This window comes from Rattus norvegicus, chromosome 9, assembly GCF_021556685.1.
Source record: "Rattus norvegicus strain SHRSP/BbbUtx chromosome 9, alternate assembly SHRSP_T2T, whole genome shotgun sequence".
Classification (NCBI taxonomy): domain Eukaryota; kingdom Metazoa; phylum Chordata; class Mammalia; order Rodentia; family Muridae; genus Rattus; species Rattus norvegicus.
Window position 1 is genome coordinate 48,225,631 of NC_141542.1, and position 20,710 is coordinate 48,246,340.

Genomic DNA, 20,710 nt, shown 5'->3' on the forward strand with positions numbered 1-20,710 from the left:
AAAAAAAAAAAAGAAAATACCCTTACAGGTTTGCCTCCAGCCTGATCTTATGGAGGCATTTTATCGATTGAGGCTCCATCTTCCAAAAATTACTCTAGCTTATGTCAAAGTGATAATAAAAACTAGCCAGCACAGTATTCACACACAAAACTTAAAACAAACAAACAAACAAAAAAAGCTACTTATTTTTTTGTCTTAGGGGCTTTACTGATGTGAACAGACACCATGACCAAGGCAACTCTTTTTTTCTTTTCTTTTTCTTTTTTTTTTTTTTTTTTGGATATGTTTCAATTACATTTCAAATGTTATTCCCTTTCCGGGTTTCCTGTCCATAAGCCTCCGCTCCTCTCCCCCTCTCCTCCCTCTACCTCATAAGGGAGTTTCCCCCATCCTACCCCCTCCCAACATTCCCCTGCACTGGGGGTTCAGTTTTGGCAGGACCAAGGGCTTCCCCCTTCCACTGGTGCTCTTACTAGGCTATTCATTGCTACCTATGAGGTCAGAATCCAAGGTCAGTCCATGTATAGTCTTTGGGTAGTGGCTTAGTCCCTGGAAGCTCTGTTTGGTTGGCATTGTTGTTCATATGGGGTCTCAAGCCCTTTCAAGCTCTTTCAGTCCTTTCTCTATTTCCTTCAACGGGGGTCCTATTCTCAGTTCAGTGGTTTAACGATGGCTTTCACCTATGTATTTACTGTATTCTGGCTGTATCTCTTGGGAAAGATCTACATCCGGTTCCTATCAGCCTGCACTTCTTTGCTTCATCCATCTTATCTAGTTTGGTGGCTGTATATGTATGGGCCACATGTGGGGCAGGCTCTGAATGGGTGTTCCTTCTAAACTTTGCTTCCCTATTCCCTCCCAAGGGTATTCTTGTTCCACTTTTAAAGAAGGAGTGAAGCATTTGCATTTTGGTCATCCTTCTTGATTTTCATATGTTCTGTGCATCTAGGGTAATTCCAGCATTTGGGCTAATAGCCACTTACCAAGGGGTGCATACCATGTGTGTTTTTCTGTGATTGGGTGACCTCACTCAGGATGATATTTTCCAGTTCCATCCATTTGCCTATGAATTTCATAAAGTCATTGTTTTTGATAGCTGAGTAATATTCCATTGTGTAGATGTACCACATTTTCTGTATCCATTCCTCTGTTGAAGGGCATCTGGGTTCTTTCCAGCTTCTGGCTATTATAAATAAGGCTGCTATGAACATAGTGGAGCACATGTCTTTTTTATATGTTGGGGCATCCTGTGGGTATATGCCCAAGAGAGGTATAGCTGGATCCTCGGGCAGTTCAATGTCCAATTTTCTGAGGAACGTCCAGACTGATTTCCAGAAGGGTTGTACCAGTCTGCAATCCCACCAACAACGGAGGAGTGTTCTTCTTTCTCCACATCCTCGCCAGCATCTGCTGTCATCTGAGTTTTTGATCTTAGTCATTCTCACTGGTGTGAGGTAAAATCTCAGGGTTGTTTTGATTTGCATTTCCCTTATGACTAAAGATGTTGAACATTTCTTTAGGTGTTTCTCAGCCATTCGGCATTCCTCAGCTGTGAATTCTTTGTTTAGCTCTGAACCCCATTTTTTAATAGGGTTATTTATCTCCCTGCAGTCTAACTTCATGAATTCTTTGCATATTTTGGATATAAGCCCTCTATCAGTTGTAGGATTGGTAAAGATCTTTTCCCAATCTGTTGGTTGCCGTTTTGTCCTCACAACAGTGTCCTTTGCCTTACAGAAGCTTTGCAGTTTTATGAGATCCCATTTTTCAATTCTTGATCTTAGAGCATAAGCCGTTGGTGTTCTGTTCAGGAACTTTTCTCCAGTGCCCATGTGTTTGAGATTTTTCCCCACTTTTTCTTCTATTAGTTTGAGTGTATCTGGTTTGATGTGGAGGTCCTTGATCCACTTGGACTTAAGCTTTGTACAGGGTGATAAGCATGGATCAATCTGCATTTTCTACACACTGACCTCCAGTTGAACCAGCACCATTTGCTGAAAATGCTATCTTTTTTCCATGGGTTGGTTTTGGCTCCCTTGTCAAAAGTCAAGTGACCATAGGTGTGTGGGTTCATTTCTGGGCCTTTGATTCTATTCCACTGGTATATCTGTCTGTCTCTGTACCAGTTTTTATCACTATTGCTCTGTAATACTGCTTGACTTCAGGGGCTAGAAAAGGCTGCCCACTCTTTCCCTACTTAGTCAATATAATTCTTGAAGTTCTAGCCAGAGCAATCAGACAAAAAAGGAGATCAAAGGGATACAGATTGGAAAAGAAGAAGTCAAAATATCACTATTTGCACATGATGTAATAGTATATTTAAGTGATCCGAAAAGTTCCACCAGAGAACTACTAAACCTGATAAACACCTTCAGCAAAGTGGCTGGGTATAAAATTAACTCAAATAAATCAGTAGCCTTCCTCTACACAAAAGAGAAACAAGCCGAGAAAGGAATTAGGGAAACAACACCCTTCATAATAGTCCCAAATAATATAAAATATCTCGGTGTGACTTTAACCAAGCAAGTGAAAGATCGGTATGATAAGAACTTCAAGCCTCTGAAGAAAGAAATTGAAGGTCTCAGAAGATGGATAGATCTCCCATGCTCATGAATTGGCAGGATTAATATAGTAAAAGTGGCCATTTTACCAAAAGCGATCTACAAATTCAATGCAATCCCCATCAAAATACCAATCCAATTCTTCAGAGAGTTAGACAGAACAATTTGCAAATTCATCTGGAATAACAAAAAACCCAGGATAGCTAAAACTATCCTCAACAATAAAAGGACTTCCAGGGGAATTACTATCCCAGCTCTTATAAGGACAACATTTAACTGGGGCTGGCTTACAGGTTCAGAGGATTAGTCCATTATCATCAAGGTGGGAACATGGCAGCATCCAGGCAAGCATGGTGCAGGAGCAGCTGAGGGTTCTACATCTTCATCTGAAGGCTACTAACAGAATATTGGTTTCCAGGCAGCTAGGGTGAGGGTCTTAAAGCCCACATCCACAGTGACACACCTATTCCAACAGGGCCAAACCTTGTAACAGTGGGCCAAGAATTTACAAACCATCACATTGTTTTTGCTTTTTTGTTTTTTCAAATAAAGTAGATTCTTAAACTTTGAAAGGAAACAACAAATGCTAGTGTAGATATAGGAAAGGAGGATACAGTACTTATTGCTAATGAGAATACAAACTAGTTACAGCCACAATGGAAATCATTGTGGAGGTTTCTCAAAAATATAAAAGAGAATTCTCATATGGTCCTCCTGTAGCGCTTCTGGGCATAAACCCAACATACTCTGTATCCTTCCACAGAGATACTTGCCCATCTGTACTCAGAGCTGCAGAACTCACAGGATCAAGGAAATGGATCCAGTCTGGATACCCATCATCATTATATGAGCACATAATGAGAAAGTGTAAGGTGTATACAGTGGAGTTTCCTTTAGCTGTAAAGAAAAATGAAACCGTGACATTTTCAGAAAAAATGGGCAGACTTGAAAAGTATAGCTATAAAGTGAGGTAATCAGAATCAGATAGATAAAGATTCTGTGTTCTCTTTCACACTCATGCAGATGCTGTTTATAATGTCTATATGTGTGAATATAAGTAGAATGGATGTGCGGTCAGGTTACAAACAGGAAAGGAGCCCACAAAGTAGGGAGCAGCGTTGAGGAAGCAGAAGAGGCAAGAAGATGCATGTGTCCTAAAAGCAGGGGGAGAACATGGGGTTAAATGTTAGGTACAGGGGAGATGCAAGGGATGATGGAGAACAAGGCAAGAGAATCAACTAAAACAAATTTTATTTGAAAACGCTAAAGTAAAATCTAATGACATGTATGCTGTTTTAGATTTTCATTTTAAAAGTACTAGATAATTAAATCTTGGTTGAATAACCGTGTTTTATATCAGACAAAAGTATTGTATCAACCGTAGACCTGTGGGTAAGATGGCTGACTAAGAAGCCTTACTGTTGAAACTCAGCTGAAGCAAACAGTGAAGATAGTGTCCAGGATGCTCTTCTGCTGAAAGAGAGAAGTTCTCTAGAAGGAATTTAATCAAGCTGGGGGAAGGAGAAACAGGGGCACTGCCATTACCTGGCTAGCACAACATCTGCATAGTGGTAACATTCAACAGCTGTGGATGTTCTGACCTCTAATATCCTCCTCAGGAAAAATATAGAAATAATATCCTGAACTCTTAGCCCCTAGACTGAAGCATTATCTTCAGAACTATTCTACCACATCCAAGTCCCAGTCAGGCATTGCTTTGACTGGAAGAATTTAGTTAATAGAAAACAAAACAAAACAAAACCAAGACCAAAAACCAAGAACAACCAACAAAATAACAGCCAATGGAAAAAAAAACCCAATGCAGTAAGATAAGGGACATGAAAAAACAAAACAAAATATTAACTCATCCAAAAATTAGTCGTATCACAGTAACGGCATCTGATTTAGATGAAATCTGACAGAGAACTCAAAAGAATGACTCAGAGTGTGTCAAAGAGAACATGTGAATAGCACTTCTGAGCTTGAAGACAAAGTGGAAGACTGAGCAACTCAACAAGACAAAGATAAAACAAGAAGGTCCCGATGGGGATCCTAGGATGCTAACACTCTGAGAAAGAACAAATCTTTGCTTAGTAGGTGTCTTGCTTTGCTTTCTGTTGCTCTGATAAAACCAACTTGGATGGGGTTGGGGGGGAGGGGGTATTTAGTTTGCATTTCCACATCACTGGTCCATCATTGAGGGAAGTTAGCGCAGGAACCTGGAGGCAGGAACTGAGGCAGAGAGCTTGGAGGAATGCTGCTTACATGCTCACTTTCTCCGGCTTGCTGATGTTCCTCTCTTAGATAAGGTGGATATGTGCTATATAAGATGTATATGTGTGTAAGTGTGCAGGCGCCCTTGGTGGAGAGTGGAGAAAAGGGGAGGGTAGAAGAGGACAGCCAATCCCCTTTACCTGGAGGTACAGGTGGGCATTAGCCACTTACCATAGCTGCTAGAAATTAAACCCTAACATCCAGAGTTTTCACTGTCTGGCTAAGACTTTGTATTGGCTTAAGCCCATGTCCAAGTAATGTCCCCTGGTGCTTACCCTACAACAGCTCTCTGTAACAGTAGCCATCTTGTTTTATGAGATTATAATTAGTACATTTCTACCTTCACTTTTCTCCTTCCAAACTCTCCCATATACTCCTCCCAGCTCTACACACACACACACACACACACACACACACACACACACACACACTTCCTAAATATACCATGTCCAGCTGGTTTAATATTATTTGTATTTGTTTTCAAGGACAAACATTTGCCACTGGACAACTAATGGGTGTACTCTTTCCTGGAGAAGACTACCTCTCCCATTCCCAGTGTCTCTCAGCTGCCTAAAGTTCTTATGTAGGTCAAGGCGCCCTGGGCTTTTCCTTGTCGACTTCCGTATGTCTGTTGGTTCTGTCCTTGTTCCGCTTATGTTTGGGCACTTATGTTGGTGAGACTTTATGAATCTAGTTTCTGACATCACCAGGAGATAGACTCTCATGGAAAGGGCTCTTAGGCTCTTATGTTCTTTCTGCCCCATCTTCTGTAGTATTCCCTGAGCTTTATGCATGGGAGTGTTTTGTAGATGTGATTGTTGAGCCTCTCTCCAGCCTTCAAAATACTTTTAACAGAAATTTTGTTGGCAAAATTAAAGATGTACTCTTTCAGCATCCAAAAAAGATTGGGTTAATTAATGAGAAGGAACTCTGTACAGCAAAAGAATGTCAAGATTCGGCATGGAAGTTAAACACTAGAGACCTTACCGACTGTGAATAATGTAATTATGCTGGTAATCTTGCTATAATGTTAAAGAGGAATTAAATGTTTCCTGTTAACTGGAAAGAATCAAAGTGATGCATATATATGTGTATATATATGCAAATATGTATAGACATCTATGTATTTTATACACACAGGTATATTACGTTCTTGTGAATTACAGTTAAAGATGTGTTTTGTTTTTCTTATTTTACTTCTAATTATGCTGATTTCTTTTTTTCTGAGACAGGCTCTCTCTGCATATCCTTGGCTGCCCTGGAACTTACTATATATCCTAGCCTAGTCTGAAACACATAAATCTGCCTGCCTCTGCTGGGGTTAAAGTTATGTGCTACAACACTCAGCTAAATATGTTGGCTGTTAGGTATTAAGTTCTTTAGATGCTTATTCCTCTGAGAAGGTTTAGAATAAAATTCAGGTCAGAATAAATTAATGATGAATATTAAAATATGAAAAAGCCAAAATTCACCCAGAAAAAAATCATTATGCAATAAAATAAAGCCATATTACACTGTGTAATTCACAAATGTGAATGTTTAACATAATTGTGATAAGCCAAAACTTGAAGATAAACAAAAGATATTGCATGACTAAGAAGAGGTAAATTGGGGGACAGTGCACTAGTAAGAGATAAATCCTTAATTTTCGTGGACCAAAGCAGATATTGCCAGAATTTGTAACAAAAAATGGCCTGTGTATGAAGTGAAATACAAAAGAAACTCCTAGGACGGAGTATCACATAGTGCTGAGGGCAGCCGCTGCTTGCTTATAAGCCTGATTTGTAAAACCGTGTACTTAACAGACCACAGTTAATATTAAACTTTACTTGAATTTGTTGTCAAGTTTAAAGTCTCAAAAGTTAACATGGGACAGATCCTGGATGATGCCCCTCAACCGAGCTGCTTCAGCAATGTTCATGTTGTGTGCTTTCATTGTTCCTGGGGACTGAACAATGCTGGGCAATCATCAGCTGCCTGTGCCTTTTAGAAATAGCTTTCTATTGACTCTCTCTCTCTCTCTCTCTCTCTCTCTCTCTCTCTCTCTCTCTCTCTCTCTCTCCGCCCTCATTCCTCTGTGTTCCACCCCCACCCCACCATGTATATGCATGTGGGCTCATACAGTCAGAGGACAACCTCTGGAATCTGTCCTCAACTTCTATGTTGTTTTGAGTCATGACCTCTTTGCTGTTTGTCCACCGCACACAGAAGGCAGCTGACTCTGGTGTTTGCAGGGATTCTCCGGTCTTCGCTTCCCATCCTACCAGAGGCGCACCAGAATCACACATACTGCCATGTAACTGAGCCTAGCTTTCAATCAGTGTGGGGGGAGTCAAACTCAATTCGTACGCTTGTGAGGCAATCTCTCTACCTATGAAGCCATCTCTCCGGCCCCAGTGTTTTTCTTGCTAAAAGATGAAAGCCCACTTTGCCCTCATAGAAGGTACAGAAACAATTATATATACATATATATATATACTTATATATATATATATATATATATATATGTATGTATATATATGACCATTTTCTCTTTCTACTGCTGGAGCCCCTATTGCAGACTGGAAGAACGACGATATTGTTACTGTTTGATATTTCCAGAATCAATAGTTGCAACACATCAGTCATAAAAAAAACACAGTGGCACCCTGTGTCTGACCTAAAGCACCAATGGATCATACAATTCACAGAGAGGTCTTGGTGAGCAGCAGTTTTGACTCCGAATTTTATTCCATTGCAGACAGTCTTTCCCTTCTTATTACATTCCTTTTTTCTTTTCTTTTTTTTTATTGGATTTTTTTCTTTTCAAATGTTATTCCCTTTTCCAGTTTCCCAAAAGTTAAGCCCTCTATCCCATCATCCTCCCCTTCTTCTATAAGGGTGTTTCCCTCCCCATCAACCCCTTCCCCGCCCCCCCAATATTTCCCTACACTGGGGGGGGTCCAGCCTTAGTAGGACCAAGGGATTCTCCTTCTATTGGTGCCCAACCAGGCCATCCTCTACGACATATATATCTACAGACATATACAGCTGGAGCCATGGGTCTGTCTTTGGGTAGTGGGAGCTCTGGTTGGTTGGTATTGTTGTTCTTATGGGGTCACAAGCCCCTTCAGCTCTTTCAACCCTTTCTCTAATTCCTCCAATGGGGATCCCATTCTCAGTTCAATGGTTTGCTACTAGCATTCACCTCTATTTGATATACTCTGGCTGTGTCTCTCAGGAGACATCTACATCAGGCTCCTGTCAGCATGAACTTTTTTTTTTTAAATTAACTTGAGTATTTCTTGTATACATTTCCCTTTCCCGCTTATTCCCTTTCCCGGTTTCCGGGCAAACATCCACCTAATCCCTCCCCCTCCCCTTCTTTATGGGTGTTCCCCTCCCCATCCTCCCCCCATTGCCGCCCTCCCCCGAACAATCTAGTTCACTGGGGGTTCAGTCTTAGCAGGACCCAGGGCTTCCCCTTCCACTGGTGCTCTTACTAGGATATTCATTGCTACCTATGAGGTCAGAGTCCAGGGTCAGTCCATGTATAGTCTTTAGGTAGTGGCTTAGTCCCTGGAAGCTCTGGTTGCTTGGCATTGTTGTACATATGGGGTCTCGAGCCCCTTCAAGCTCTTCCAGTCCTTTCTCTGATTCCTTCAACGGGGGTCCTATTCTCAGTTCAGTGGTTTGCTGCTGGCATTCGCCTCTGTATTTGCTGTATTCTGGCTGTGTCTCTCAGGAGCGATCTACATCCGGCTCCTGTCGGTCTGCACTTCTTTGCTTCATCCATCTTGTCTAATTGGGTGGCTGTATATGTATGGGCCACATGTGGGGCAGGCTCTGAATGGGTGTTCCTTCTGTGTCTGTTTTAATCTTTGCCTCTCTATTCCCTGCCACGGGTATTCTTATTCCCCTTTTAAAGAAGGAGTGAAGCATTCACATTTTGATCATCCGTCTTGAGTTTCATTTGTTCTAGGCATCTAGGGTAATTCAAGCATTTGGGCTAATAGCCACTTATCAATGAGTGCACACCATGTGTGTTTTTCTGTGATTGGGTTACCTCACTCAGGATGATATTTTCCAGTTCCAACCATTTGCCTACGAATTTCATAAAGTCATTGTTTTTGATAGCTGAGTAATATTCCATTGTGTAGATGTACCACATTTTCTGTATCCATTCCTCTGTTGAGGGGCATCTGGGTTCTTTCCAGCTTCTGGCTATTATAAATAAGGCTGCTATGAACATAGTGGAGCATGTGTCTTTTTTATATGTTGGGGCATCTTTTGGGTATATACTCAAGAGAGGTATAGCTGGATCCTCAGGCAGTTCAATGTCCAATTTTCTGAGGAACCTCCAGACTGATTTCCAGAATGGTTGTACCAGTCTGCAATCCCACCAACAATGGAGGAGTGTTCCTCTTTCTCCGCATCCTCGCCAGCATTTGCTGTCACCTGAGTTTTTGATCTTAGCCATTCTCACTGGTGTGAGGTGAAATCTCAGGGTTGTTTTGATTTGCATTTCCCTTATGACTAAAGATGTTGAACATTTCTTTAGGTGTTTCTCAGCCATTCGGCATTCCTCAGCTGTGAATTCTTTGTTTAGCTCTGAACCCCATTTTTAATAGGGTTATTTGTCTCCCTGCGGTCTAACTTCTTGAGTTCTTTGTATATTTTGGATATAAGGCCTCTATCTGTTGTAGGATTGGTAAAGATCTTTTCCCAATCTGTTGGTTGCCGATTTGTCCTAACCACAGTGTCCTTTGCCTTATAGAAGCTTTGCAGTTTTATGAGATCCCATTTGTCGATTCTTGATCTTACAGCATAAGCCATTGCTGTTTTGTTCAGGAAATTTTTTCCAGTGCCCATGTGTTCCAGATGCTTCCCTAGTATTTCTTCTATTAGTTTGAGTGTATCTGGTTTGATGTGGAGGTCCTTGATCCACTTGGACTTAAGCTTTGTACAGGGTGATAAGCATGGATCGATCTGCATTCTTCTACACAGCATGCACTTCTTAGGTTCATTAATCTTATCTAGTTTTGGTGGCTGTATATAATGGGCTGTATACCCATGTGGGGCAGACTCTGAATGCGTGCTCCTTCAGTTTCTGCTCCAAACTTTGCCTCCCTATCCCCAACTATGGCTATTTTTGTTCCCCTTTTAAGAAGGACTGAAGCATCTGCACTTTGGTCGTCCTTCTTGAACTTCATGCGGTCTGTGGATTGTACCTTGGGTAATTCAAGCTTTTGCTCATGAAATTCATAGGCAAATGGATTGAACTAGAAAATATTCTGAGTGAAGTAACCCAATCACAGAAAAACACACATGGTATGCATTCACTGATAAGTAGATATTAGCCCAAAAGCTTTTAACATTTAAAATAACAATCTGGGAGCCTGCATAAACCTGATCTTCATGTGGGACTCCTAACAGTGGAACAAGAACTCTGATTCTGTTGCCTGCCTTCGAGACCCCTTTCCACTCCAGGATTCCCTTAATAGAAGAGGAGGTGTCTAGTTTTACTACAATTTGATATGCCATGGATGGTTGATATCCATTGAGGCTGGCCCTTTTCTGAAGAGAAACAGGGACATGAATGGTGGGGCATGGGGGGTGATTGGCATAATATGGGGAGGAGAGGAAGGAGGAAAAACTGGTCAAGATGTAAACATAAATTTAAAAAAATCACCAAAAGAAACAAAGCTCTGGGAATATATTGGGGGGGGGGAGGTTAACGGGTATGAGACCTCCTCACTAAATGTGGGGAACACCATTCCATGGACCGAGTCTCAGACTGAATATAATGGAGAAAGCAAACTGGGGGGGGGGGGAACAGATCCTCTACCCCCCTTTTTCCTTTAGAGACAAGACCTCATTATGTAGACTTGAGTTGGCATGGAATTCACTAACTGACCTCTGACTAAAGGAAGTACTCTGACCTTTACCCCTCAAGTCCTGGAATATAGATAGCTGTGCACCATCATTTCTAGCTTTAGATATAGTTCACAAAGTGCCTGCTGGCTAGTGTTATGGAATTTGCCGGGGAAGAAAAGGTATCGATGGTTGACCCAGCACTGAAATTTGCATGGTTCCATATTGAACTCCATAGTAAGATGTGCTGACTGGCTCAGTAATGGCATGGTGGTTACGAGGATAAGCAACCATATCCTGGTTAGATATGAAGCTTACTCCATAGGAGGGAAATTCATGCCCGGTACTATAAACATGTCAAAAGCCAAGAAATGTCATTGGCCCTAGCAGAAAAACTTTGTACCTTTTATTAAACCACCATACTGTCAGACTGCCTTCTAAACACTTATGTTTATGTGTTGCTCTGAGGATTAAGGGAGCACTGCAGAAAGGGGGTTGGGGAGAACAGACTGGCAGATGGGGAGAAATACAAAATATTAAAGCCATGACATGGCTAGTGCACTTATCTAAAATCAGCAGCTATCATTATTTGCCCCAAATCAAACCAGTCAAGACTCCAGCATAGATGACCCACCATTGGCATAGAGGCTTTTAAAAATTGATAGTTGGTGAGGAGGTAGTCACCCTGCTTCCAGGACATGGATGCTGGGAGCTAAGGGGAGGGAGTTGGTGGATGGTTATGAAAAAATACATTGTATAAGCACTTTGCACAAAGTATTTTTACAAAACCAGTAGCATTCTTACTAAACTTACCATGGACACAACTTTTCCTGTTCTTTTCTAATGTGAGACAAAGTCTCATGTATCCAGCTGGCCTAGAACTCACCAGGTAGCTGCTTCAACTCCACACTGCTAAGATTAAGATGGTGCATCTCCTTGTCTGGTTTATGTGGTACTGGGAATTATACATATTATGTTAAAAAAAAACTACCAAGCTACACCCTCACTCAAATGCTCTGTTAATATCTAAATGGGCTATTATTAAAATTAAAAATTACCAAAGAGTGCCTTGCCTAGCATGGACAAGGCCCTGGCTTCAATCCACAGCAGGGGGTGGAGTGGGGAAAGTAAAGTTCATCACTTAGCTTTGGTGACCTCAACATACTCCTTTCAGCTGCAGTCTCACTGCCTCTCACCATGGGGCAAGCTCCTCCAGCTTGGGAACTGCCGGTGACCCTCAGTTATTAACTCCAAGCACCACACAGAGCAGGTATATAAGCTTCCTAGAGATTCCTGGAGGTGGCTTGGCGAGAGCACTTTAAAACTCTGTACATATCACATAACAAACTGTGAGCTTTTCTGCTATTTGCCACCATGTGCTCAACGGTGCTATGTGCTTTGAAAACAGGAAAAACACAAGAACTCAACATCTTCTATACTGTTGGCATTTCCAATGATCTCATTCTCTATTTCCAGGAGGCTAACAATTCAACTACTTTACCATGTCTTAAGCCCAGGTAGAATGGTTCCCCACCCTCGAAGATGTCTACCTACATCTTAATCCTTGCCATACCTGTCAATGTCAGGTTGTATAGCAGAGAAGTGAGGTCGCCGATGGCTTCCATTTGGCAGACTTTCAGATAGCACAGCGCCCACGTGGCTGGATTCACCTATGAGGGGTCTTCTCTTAAAGTGAAGCGTGAGACCCCCCTTTTGGGGAAAGGGGACCTTTTGAGGTGCCACACCTTTGGATGGCAGCCTTTTTATAGCTCCCTTTAGGCCCGCTTACTCTCATTGGTCACCGAAATCCTTCATTAGCATTAAACCCCACTTCTCTGTCAATCCTGACATCTACTGAAGACCAGCTGAGATAGCTGAACAATTACTGGATTCTTGGACCTTCCATTGGTAGATGGCCATTGTTGACTTTGCTAGACTGGCCTATAAGCCATCCTAATAAATCGTATGTTCCATAAGTCCTATTCCTCTAGGAAATAATAACCTAATATATCTAGACTCCCAAAAAGGGGTACAGCCAACGGTTCCCTCCCTGCTAGAGGAGTATAGAATTTCCATCTGGAGAGCTACAATGAACTGCTGTGGATGCAGCACAGCAGCCACAAATATGAGCGCTGGAGAGGTCATGCTGGAGTGATTGACATGCACTGGCCAATGTGTACGAACAGAGGTGTGGCCAGACAGCTAGCTTCCTCTCCCTGTCTACATTAGCTTGCTGAGAAGAAGTTCAAAGTTCACAAGAACTGCATGTTCAACCCCATCTTTGTACTTAGAAGCTCTCTGCAGCTGTTCCCATAGCCCATTAACTTTTTTACTGGTAGCTTAGAAAACAAGTCAGGGGGTAGGTCAACTCACAATCCACATAAATGAGTAAAAGTAGATTAACTGACACAGATGGACTAAGAAACTCATTTCTTCACAATCATGGAAACAATGATGAGACTTAGGACTGGTCTGGACTGAGGACTTCCTTTTCCCTGACAAGTTAACTTCCAAAATAAAAGGAGACAAGACATTAAAAATACTTTATTTAAATGGAAAAACTTCATTTAAATTTCAGAGGCAAAGATGGGAAAAAAATATTGTAATCCTTGCAATTCAGACAAAATGTTTGACTACTATTTTCTTTGGGAAGGTTAATCTGGTTTCAAAAACATGGTAATCCTCCTTTAGAAACGGTTTTCTTAATTTTGTGGAGTTACCGGGATTCTTCATGGGAACAGGTAGATAAGCACACTGGTGGCTCCTGTCTGGCTGCGGAGTGTTAGCATCAGCCGGCAGCTACTGCTTTAGGTTTTAAACATCAGCACAGGATGGATTTCGGGGTGTGAGTAAGTTTAGATCTGAAAGAACAAGTCTTGTGTGTTTTCTATTTCAAGTCAAACTGGCATACTCAATTTTACAGTTGCCCTACAAACAAATCATTTTCCAAAAAAATATAATCAAAAATCAAAATACATTTCACTTAAAAGTCTGCAGTTTCACAATGACTACTGAGTCTGTATAACAAAGTTTAATCATATATAAGTTTTCAGAAACATAATGGCAACTAAATGGCTGACTGCAAAGCTCCCTACTGGCAGTTCTAAACACTAGGCTCGGTAGATGTGAGTCATGTAAGCTGTAAGAACCATTCCTCGCTTAGGAATGTCTGACAGTCTGTCTACATATTCTTGGCTGAGTAAAAGAATAATGTCTCAAGGAAAAGAAGCTTCGAAGAATTGCTTTTACTATTGAATTTCAAATCACACACACAAAGTAGGTGAGAAATTCTTTTATCATATTTAGAATCAAAATATCCCTTAAAATATTTACATTTTACAGTAAAAAGGATAGCAAAACACAAGATCATGTACAAGCTTAAGTATTCAAGTTTCTGAAGAGCAGAAAGGAAAGGGATATGGCCTACCACAAACTGCAGTACAGGGTCAGAACCGCCTTCAGTGAGCACAGATTAAAGCAACAAATGGACTCCCTGGGCTCTTGATTCACAGTCAAAAGCTGCCCCTAAGTCAGGATGGTCTGACTGGGAAGTCTCGGCTTTCTTGCCGCTCCTCTACATTTTCTTTAAAAACAGTGCAATTGAAAACAAATGTACAGAGCACAAATTACTTCCAAATTAGTCATTATATAAAGGACATTCACTAGAGGCAGGAAATATATTTCATAGTTAACCATATTTACCAATTAAGGAATAAAACTAAAATTTCTAAGCCTTTATTGCATATTAATTAAACAAATCTTTGAATATACATACAGTATTGTAAAACTTTAAAAATATTAAATTCCTGTAGGTAGGACAGTGGTGTGAAGGGGGCACTGGTGCACAGGATTCCGCACCAGCACAGTTTACTGCTCTGCCCACCTTCAACAGCGAGGGCTAAGACGGCACAGGCCTACCAGGCGGCAATCTTATAAAGACACACGGACAGTTTTGAGTATGATGCTGAAGCAGCCTTGCGTTTCACCTTTTGCTCTTCGCCCTGTCAGTGTGGTCCCTGTCTTTGTGGTACCGCTCTCTGTCCTTCTCCCCCTCTCTGTGCTTGCTCTTCTCTCTCTCTTTCTCCTTTTCATGGTCTTCACCTTTAGGCCTGTCCGGTTTCTTGTCTGCACTCTTACTCTCTCTGTTGGCTTTGCCATCTGCTGCTCGATCGCTGTGTGATAACCGTGGTCTCTCCTTATCTTTATGTGCTTCCTCTTTGCTTTTCCTGTCTCTGTCCTTTTCTTGGCTTCTGTCTCTGTGCCTGTGCCTTTCAGATTCTTGCTCCCATTCCTTGTCATGACGGTCTCTTTTCAAGTGGTGCGAATCGCTGTAAAATCTCTGACGGTCCCCTTTACCCCTATTAAATGGCCTATCTGGTTGCTGTTGGTCTTGCCTACCCCATGGGTCACTATGTCGCCTTTCTGGTCTCCGAATATCTTTTACCTGATAAAAATTTTGTGGTCCCATGTACCTTGATGCTTGTGAAAGGGGCCCCATCATGCGCTGTGGTTGGCCCGGGACGTGAACAGGTGGCCAAGGAGCCATGGGGGGATTCTGAGGAAAGCCAAAGCCTGGAGGCGGAAGTAACGGAGGTGGCAAATGTGGTGGGAATCCAAACACACTTTGGGGAGGGAAATTCTGGGGTCCTGGAAATGGGAATCCAGGAGGACTAGACTTGAGGTGCTGGAGGTTGGGCTGCTGTGGCCTCATTGGTGAAAAGTTTGTACTCGCTCGGGGGCTGGTACTCCTGGGAGTAAAGTTGATGCTTTTAGAAGGAAATTCTGACTGGCATGTGTTTCCACCTTCAAAATGAGATGATGATGTAGCTGATCCTCTTCTAAATGGGTGGATGGTTTCAATATTTTGTGTTAAAATATCCTCTTGTAAAGGATTGGCTTGTTCTGCTTGTGAAGAATTTGAGTTTTCTACCGAGGATGAGTTTGGCACAGCCTCTGAATCATCACTCTGCTCTACACACGAGCTCTTCTCCAGAGAAGAGGGCTTTCCCTCTCCACCGACGGGTTCTACGGGCTCTCTGTTGTATGATGGAGCACACACAGAATGCCTTTCTCCGTTTCTGCAGCTCTCTCCATCCTTGCTGTCTGAAACTGTCTGCTGGCTCCGTCCTGCTGCTTGCCGAGGATCCCTTTTCAGGTTGATAAACTGTGGGGATCTTGTGTTAGCAACAAGATTCTCACTGCAGCTCACATTTCCATCTACGCTTCCCTTTCCGGTGCTAGGCCGGCAAGGAGAGTTACTACAAGTCCTATTATCTTGCGAACTGTTCTCCTGATCTTGGAGCAGTGGTCTTTTTAATGTTCTCTCTTTGTTTTCCACAGTTTCCTCTTGTTTTGAAGGAATTGATAAATTTGTTAAGAATGCTTCTGTAGAGACATCTGGTGGTTTCCCTCTCAGACTAAGACTTGCCAAAGGCCCTGGAGAAATGGAAGAGGAGCCTACCAGTGAAGTTTCTTCTACTCCTGAGTTTTTACCTGTAGACTCTGAAACATTTTCTGCTTTAACTTTTATCTCCTTGGCTTCACCTTCAGTCACTTCCACTTTATCTATTTTCTCTACTTTTGGGGTAGTTTGATCATTTATAAAAGGAATTTCTTTAAGAGTGCTTTGCTCTACAACTGGCTGAGCCTGCTCATAAACCTGGCCAGTGGTGCCCAACAGGCTTTGGAGTATGTCATCCACAGGAAGAGGTTTATTTGCCAACTCCAGAGTAGAAGGTTGATTTTCCCAGCCAATTAGGACCCCAGGAAGGAACCTTAAGGGTTTGGGTGGCTCCTGCTTGGTGACTTCCATGAGAGGTTCAGCTGCAGTTGGCAAGTCCTCCTGAGGAGGCTGAGGGGGCTTGTTTCTCTGCTTGTGTAACACAGTTGTAAAGGAATTGAAAAAGTCACTCTCTTCCTCTGCTGCTTCCTCTGTGGATGACTCCATTTTACCTTTTTTGTCAGGTGGCAAGGATATTGGGGCACTCTCGGGAGTCTCGGCTGTGTGACTGGGGCCCGCACTAGCGCTGTGCTGCCGCTTCAGCTTCTGACGAATAATCAGACCCAACAACAGATTAGGTCTGTGCAGCTCAAGCCCTGGAGAAAACAAACAAACATGAGAGCCATAAACCAGTGGTCCTTTCCCATCATTTCAGAGCTCTGACAAGCACTTCAGTACAAGCCATTGCATGATGGTTGGCCCACTCATGCCATCTCTAACGGTTTGGATCCTAAGACAGAAAGCAACCATTCCTTCTACTTTGGACCTACCCCTCCCACTTTATTTCAAGCTCATTCTATTACCGAAACGTGTACCTACCAGGTCCATCAAAAGGCACGAGAGGGTGTGGAATTTTATCTGCAGCGCCCAATGGAATAAGGTACATATCTTTAACCTGCTTCATGTTGTTAGCGGCTACACCATAGCGCTTTCTGCTACTGAAGTACGCAAACAGCAAAGTGTAAGAAATCTGATCTTCTTCAGTTACTGGTGTGAAACGAACCACACAGATTTCCTATTCAAGAGAAAAACAAACAATTGTTTAAAATAGTAACCTAAAATGCAGCTTTATTTTTATTAGTTTATTAATTAGTATTCATCTAATTTAAAATGCAGCTTTATTTTTATTGGTTTATTAATTAGTATTCATCTAATTTTGAGTTTTGGTTTTGATAAGACTCTAAAAATAAACACATAACAAATCCTAAGTTTTTAAGGTGATTGGCTAACTCAAGAATTTTGTTGCCTATCTCTGGGGTTCTTGGCTTTATTTCAAATAAAAAGATAATCATAATTTGGTATTACTTCAGGAATGGAGATTTCTTCTTAAAGGTATTCAGTCAAAATGGAAAAGGCCTACTTCACTATGAAGTCTCGACTGACACAAGAAGAAAAATACTAGTGAGCTAAGCTATGGCTTGGCTTCCTAGAATTATAAACAGGTTATTAAAAGCTCTCAACTTTGAAACTGGAGAGGTCAACATTTAGAAAATTCCACACCTGTCTTCAAGTGATAGGATGCAATCAAAACACAGGTACCTCGAAAACTTTTGTATGAAATTACTGTTAGTCTATGTTTATAAGGCTTATGTAATCCATAAATCATTTCAAAATTATACTTGAATCACCATTCTCATGCTAGCATCTTATGTATGTGCTAACATTCCAAAATTCAAAAAAGCCCAAAATCTGAAATATTTTTGATCACAAGCAGTCTGGATAAGGGATATCCAAACTGTCTAAGTAATATCACATTACTAATATATCCAAAGCCTACTACTATTGTGTTTAAATCATTTCAAGCTGAAGGTATGCTATAAAGTACTGGACAGTAACACACACACACACACACACACACACACACACACACACACACACAGAGACAGACACATAGACACCTACACAGAGAGAAGTAATAGCAACCAATGTAGTACTTATTTTTTGGTCATATAAACCAGGCTGGCCTCAAGAGGTCTGCCTGTCCCTACCTTCCAAGTTCAATAACCTTTTAACTACTTCAATAAACTGTTAACACTATATCAATTTAAAAGTCTATATTGGAAAAAAAAATTCCTTCTTGTCAGGAGCCATAATAGGTCAAGCTAATAGCTAGCAGGTGATCTTCTTGAGACGGTCTGCTGTGGATTAATCTGAAACAGATTTGCTCTTATAGCCAAAGCCTAAGAGAATTCATTTTAGGAAAGATCCCTGCTATTAATATGCTTTTCCTATCATCATCATCATCATCATCATCATCATCATCATCATCATCATCATCATCAAACATATACAACAATCACGAGGTATTAGACTACCCCTTGGGAGCAGATCTCTGCAGGAGATGTACTGTCTTGTAGTGATGCTATATAGACAAATTGATGACTTAAGTCTTAATGATGGTCCTACAAGAATTCCCAAAATTGCTGGAGAGATGGCTCAGCGGTTAAGAACACTGACTGCTCTTCCAGAGGTCCGAAGTTCAATTCCCAGCACCCACATGGTGGCTCACAATCATCTGTAATGAGGATCTGATGCCCTCTTCTGGTGTGTCTGAAGACAGCAGCAGTACACTCACATACATAGAGTAAATAAAAATATCTTAAAAAAAAAGAATTCGTAAAATTATATCAGTGATTATTAGGCTCTTTCATAGTGGGACTGCTATTAGGTCTCTTCTGATCATCAAAACTGCAATGAGAACTCTGCCAGTCTCCCACGTGTCACCAGTTAACCACACTTTCTCCTACTCAGAGCACATTCCAAGAGGTTGTAAAATAATTAATTAACAACTAAGGTCATAAAAAGAAAATTAATGATTTATTATAGGTGCTATGACAAAAGATAAAATATTGACTGGGTTTATCTATATAAAACTTCACTAAGAACTTATGGTTTTTGACTTTTCAATGAACCTGTGACAGGTGATGGATGGATGTTTAGCCAGATAATTACTCCTAATGCATGTAAACATTCTGTGTTATAAACTTCTATTTCAATTTATGATTTGATTTTGTTATGTGAACTTCCGATGAACTTTGTAACATGTGATCATGTATTCTGAAAGATGTATAAGTACTGAGGACAAAAAGATTAGAGAAGAGATAGAGAAGGAACTTTTCCTTCAAAGAATTTTCCCCTTTTTCCCCACGTAGGATCTTTCTGCTTTTCCCCTTAGATAGCTTTCACAGGAAACTTTTTACAACTTAGTAATAAACTCTAAAATTGCTTTCCAAGTGTCCTTTGCAGGCTGCCGGCTATAGTCCAGCAGTCCCTGCTGAGACCGTACAAAGGCTGTGCACTTAATCCTTCTGTTTGAGGAAGAGGTGCTAAGTGCCAGAGACTGCAGTTTCTGGCCTCAGAGGATCACAGAAGGCAGGTCAGCTACAGTAGCGAGGTAACTTAGACTTAGATAAGTAAACTTTTTATTATTATACAGCAACCCTAAATATCTTGTAAGACAAAGGCTTACCCTCCGTCAATACTCTTCCCCCTCCGCTGCCTCAAGAAGAACTGACGAGAAAGAAGACCCTGTCAGGGCTGACCCCCAGAACCTTCTCAGTTTAAGACTCTCCCTTTTGGGTTGCTCTAAAGAAAACAAGAAATTTCTACAAAAAAGGATTTAAGTTATTCCTCGAGTGTTGGGGGCAGAGGTTACATCACAGTTTACAATCTTCTCTTCCTGTTACTAACAGACCGCAACCTCTGGCCGGCACATGGCCCCCTCTGCCTGCTTTCTTTCCAGTTGCACACAGCTGTGTGACTCAATTCTTTCCAATTCTCTCAATTCTCTCTGCTCACCCAGAGACAATGTAAATTCTAGGGTTTGCCTTAAAATAAAAAGCTGATGAGCAGCCCTCATGGTTCCCATCTGCTACTGCTGAGTGCCAGTGACCGTCTGTGCCTGACGAAAGAAAGCACGCACTATTGGGAACAGTAGTGTGGAAGCAGCAGCCTGGTTCCCACCTGACCCTGCAAGAGCAGAGCCCCAAGCCTCCAGCATCCTGACAAAGGACAGCAGGCTTCTGCAGGGTCGAGGCATGCGACTGTAGTATAGTGGACACAGGTGTACAGAGACTGGCTGTGCCCCGTCTGACACAGGTAAACCTCAGACTTACTCTAACGGTTCCTTCCACAGTGCTGACAGAAGCCTGGAACACAGACCAGAAGGCAGAGATCAAGGGCAGGCCGCACTGCTTGCAGAAATGACTTCCCTGCCGTTAGTATAGTCATATATAGAATCCACAGGTCAACCAAAGCGACACTTCTAGCTGTCCAGAAGTAAGTCTCTTGCTGGGACCTAAGCTCTAATTAGCTTGCTTGGTTCACATATCTGTCTCCCCAGGGCTGAGATCATAAATGTGCACCTCCATATCCTATGTTTCATGTGTGCTGGGAATCAAACTGCCTAAGTCACTTTAGTAACTGAGCTGCCTATCACCTCCCCAGGCCCATTACCTCCTCGATTGATTATATACATTTCCAATTTGTATTAGCTGCCTGCTCATAAGAGACACTGGGTCCC

General features: G+C 41.7%; 1 protein-coding gene across 13 annotated transcripts in view; it reads right to left on the minus strand.

The window, feature by feature from the left end:
- Phf3 (PHD finger protein 3) overlaps window positions 13,216-20,710 on the minus strand; it is a 72,049-nt gene continuing 64,554 nt past the window's right edge. For 12 of the 13 annotated variants that reach the window (XM_087566631.1, XM_087566625.1, XM_087566632.1 and 9 more), the window contains 2 exons: window positions 17,008-17,203; window positions 13,919-16,784 (listed from right to left, as the gene is read on the minus strand). In XM_087566631.1, coding sequence (XP_087422757.1) covers window positions 14,671-16,784; window positions 17,008-17,203 — 2,310 coding nt within the window. In that variant the 3' untranslated portion in view covers window positions 13,919-14,670. 13 annotated transcript variants of the gene reach the window in all.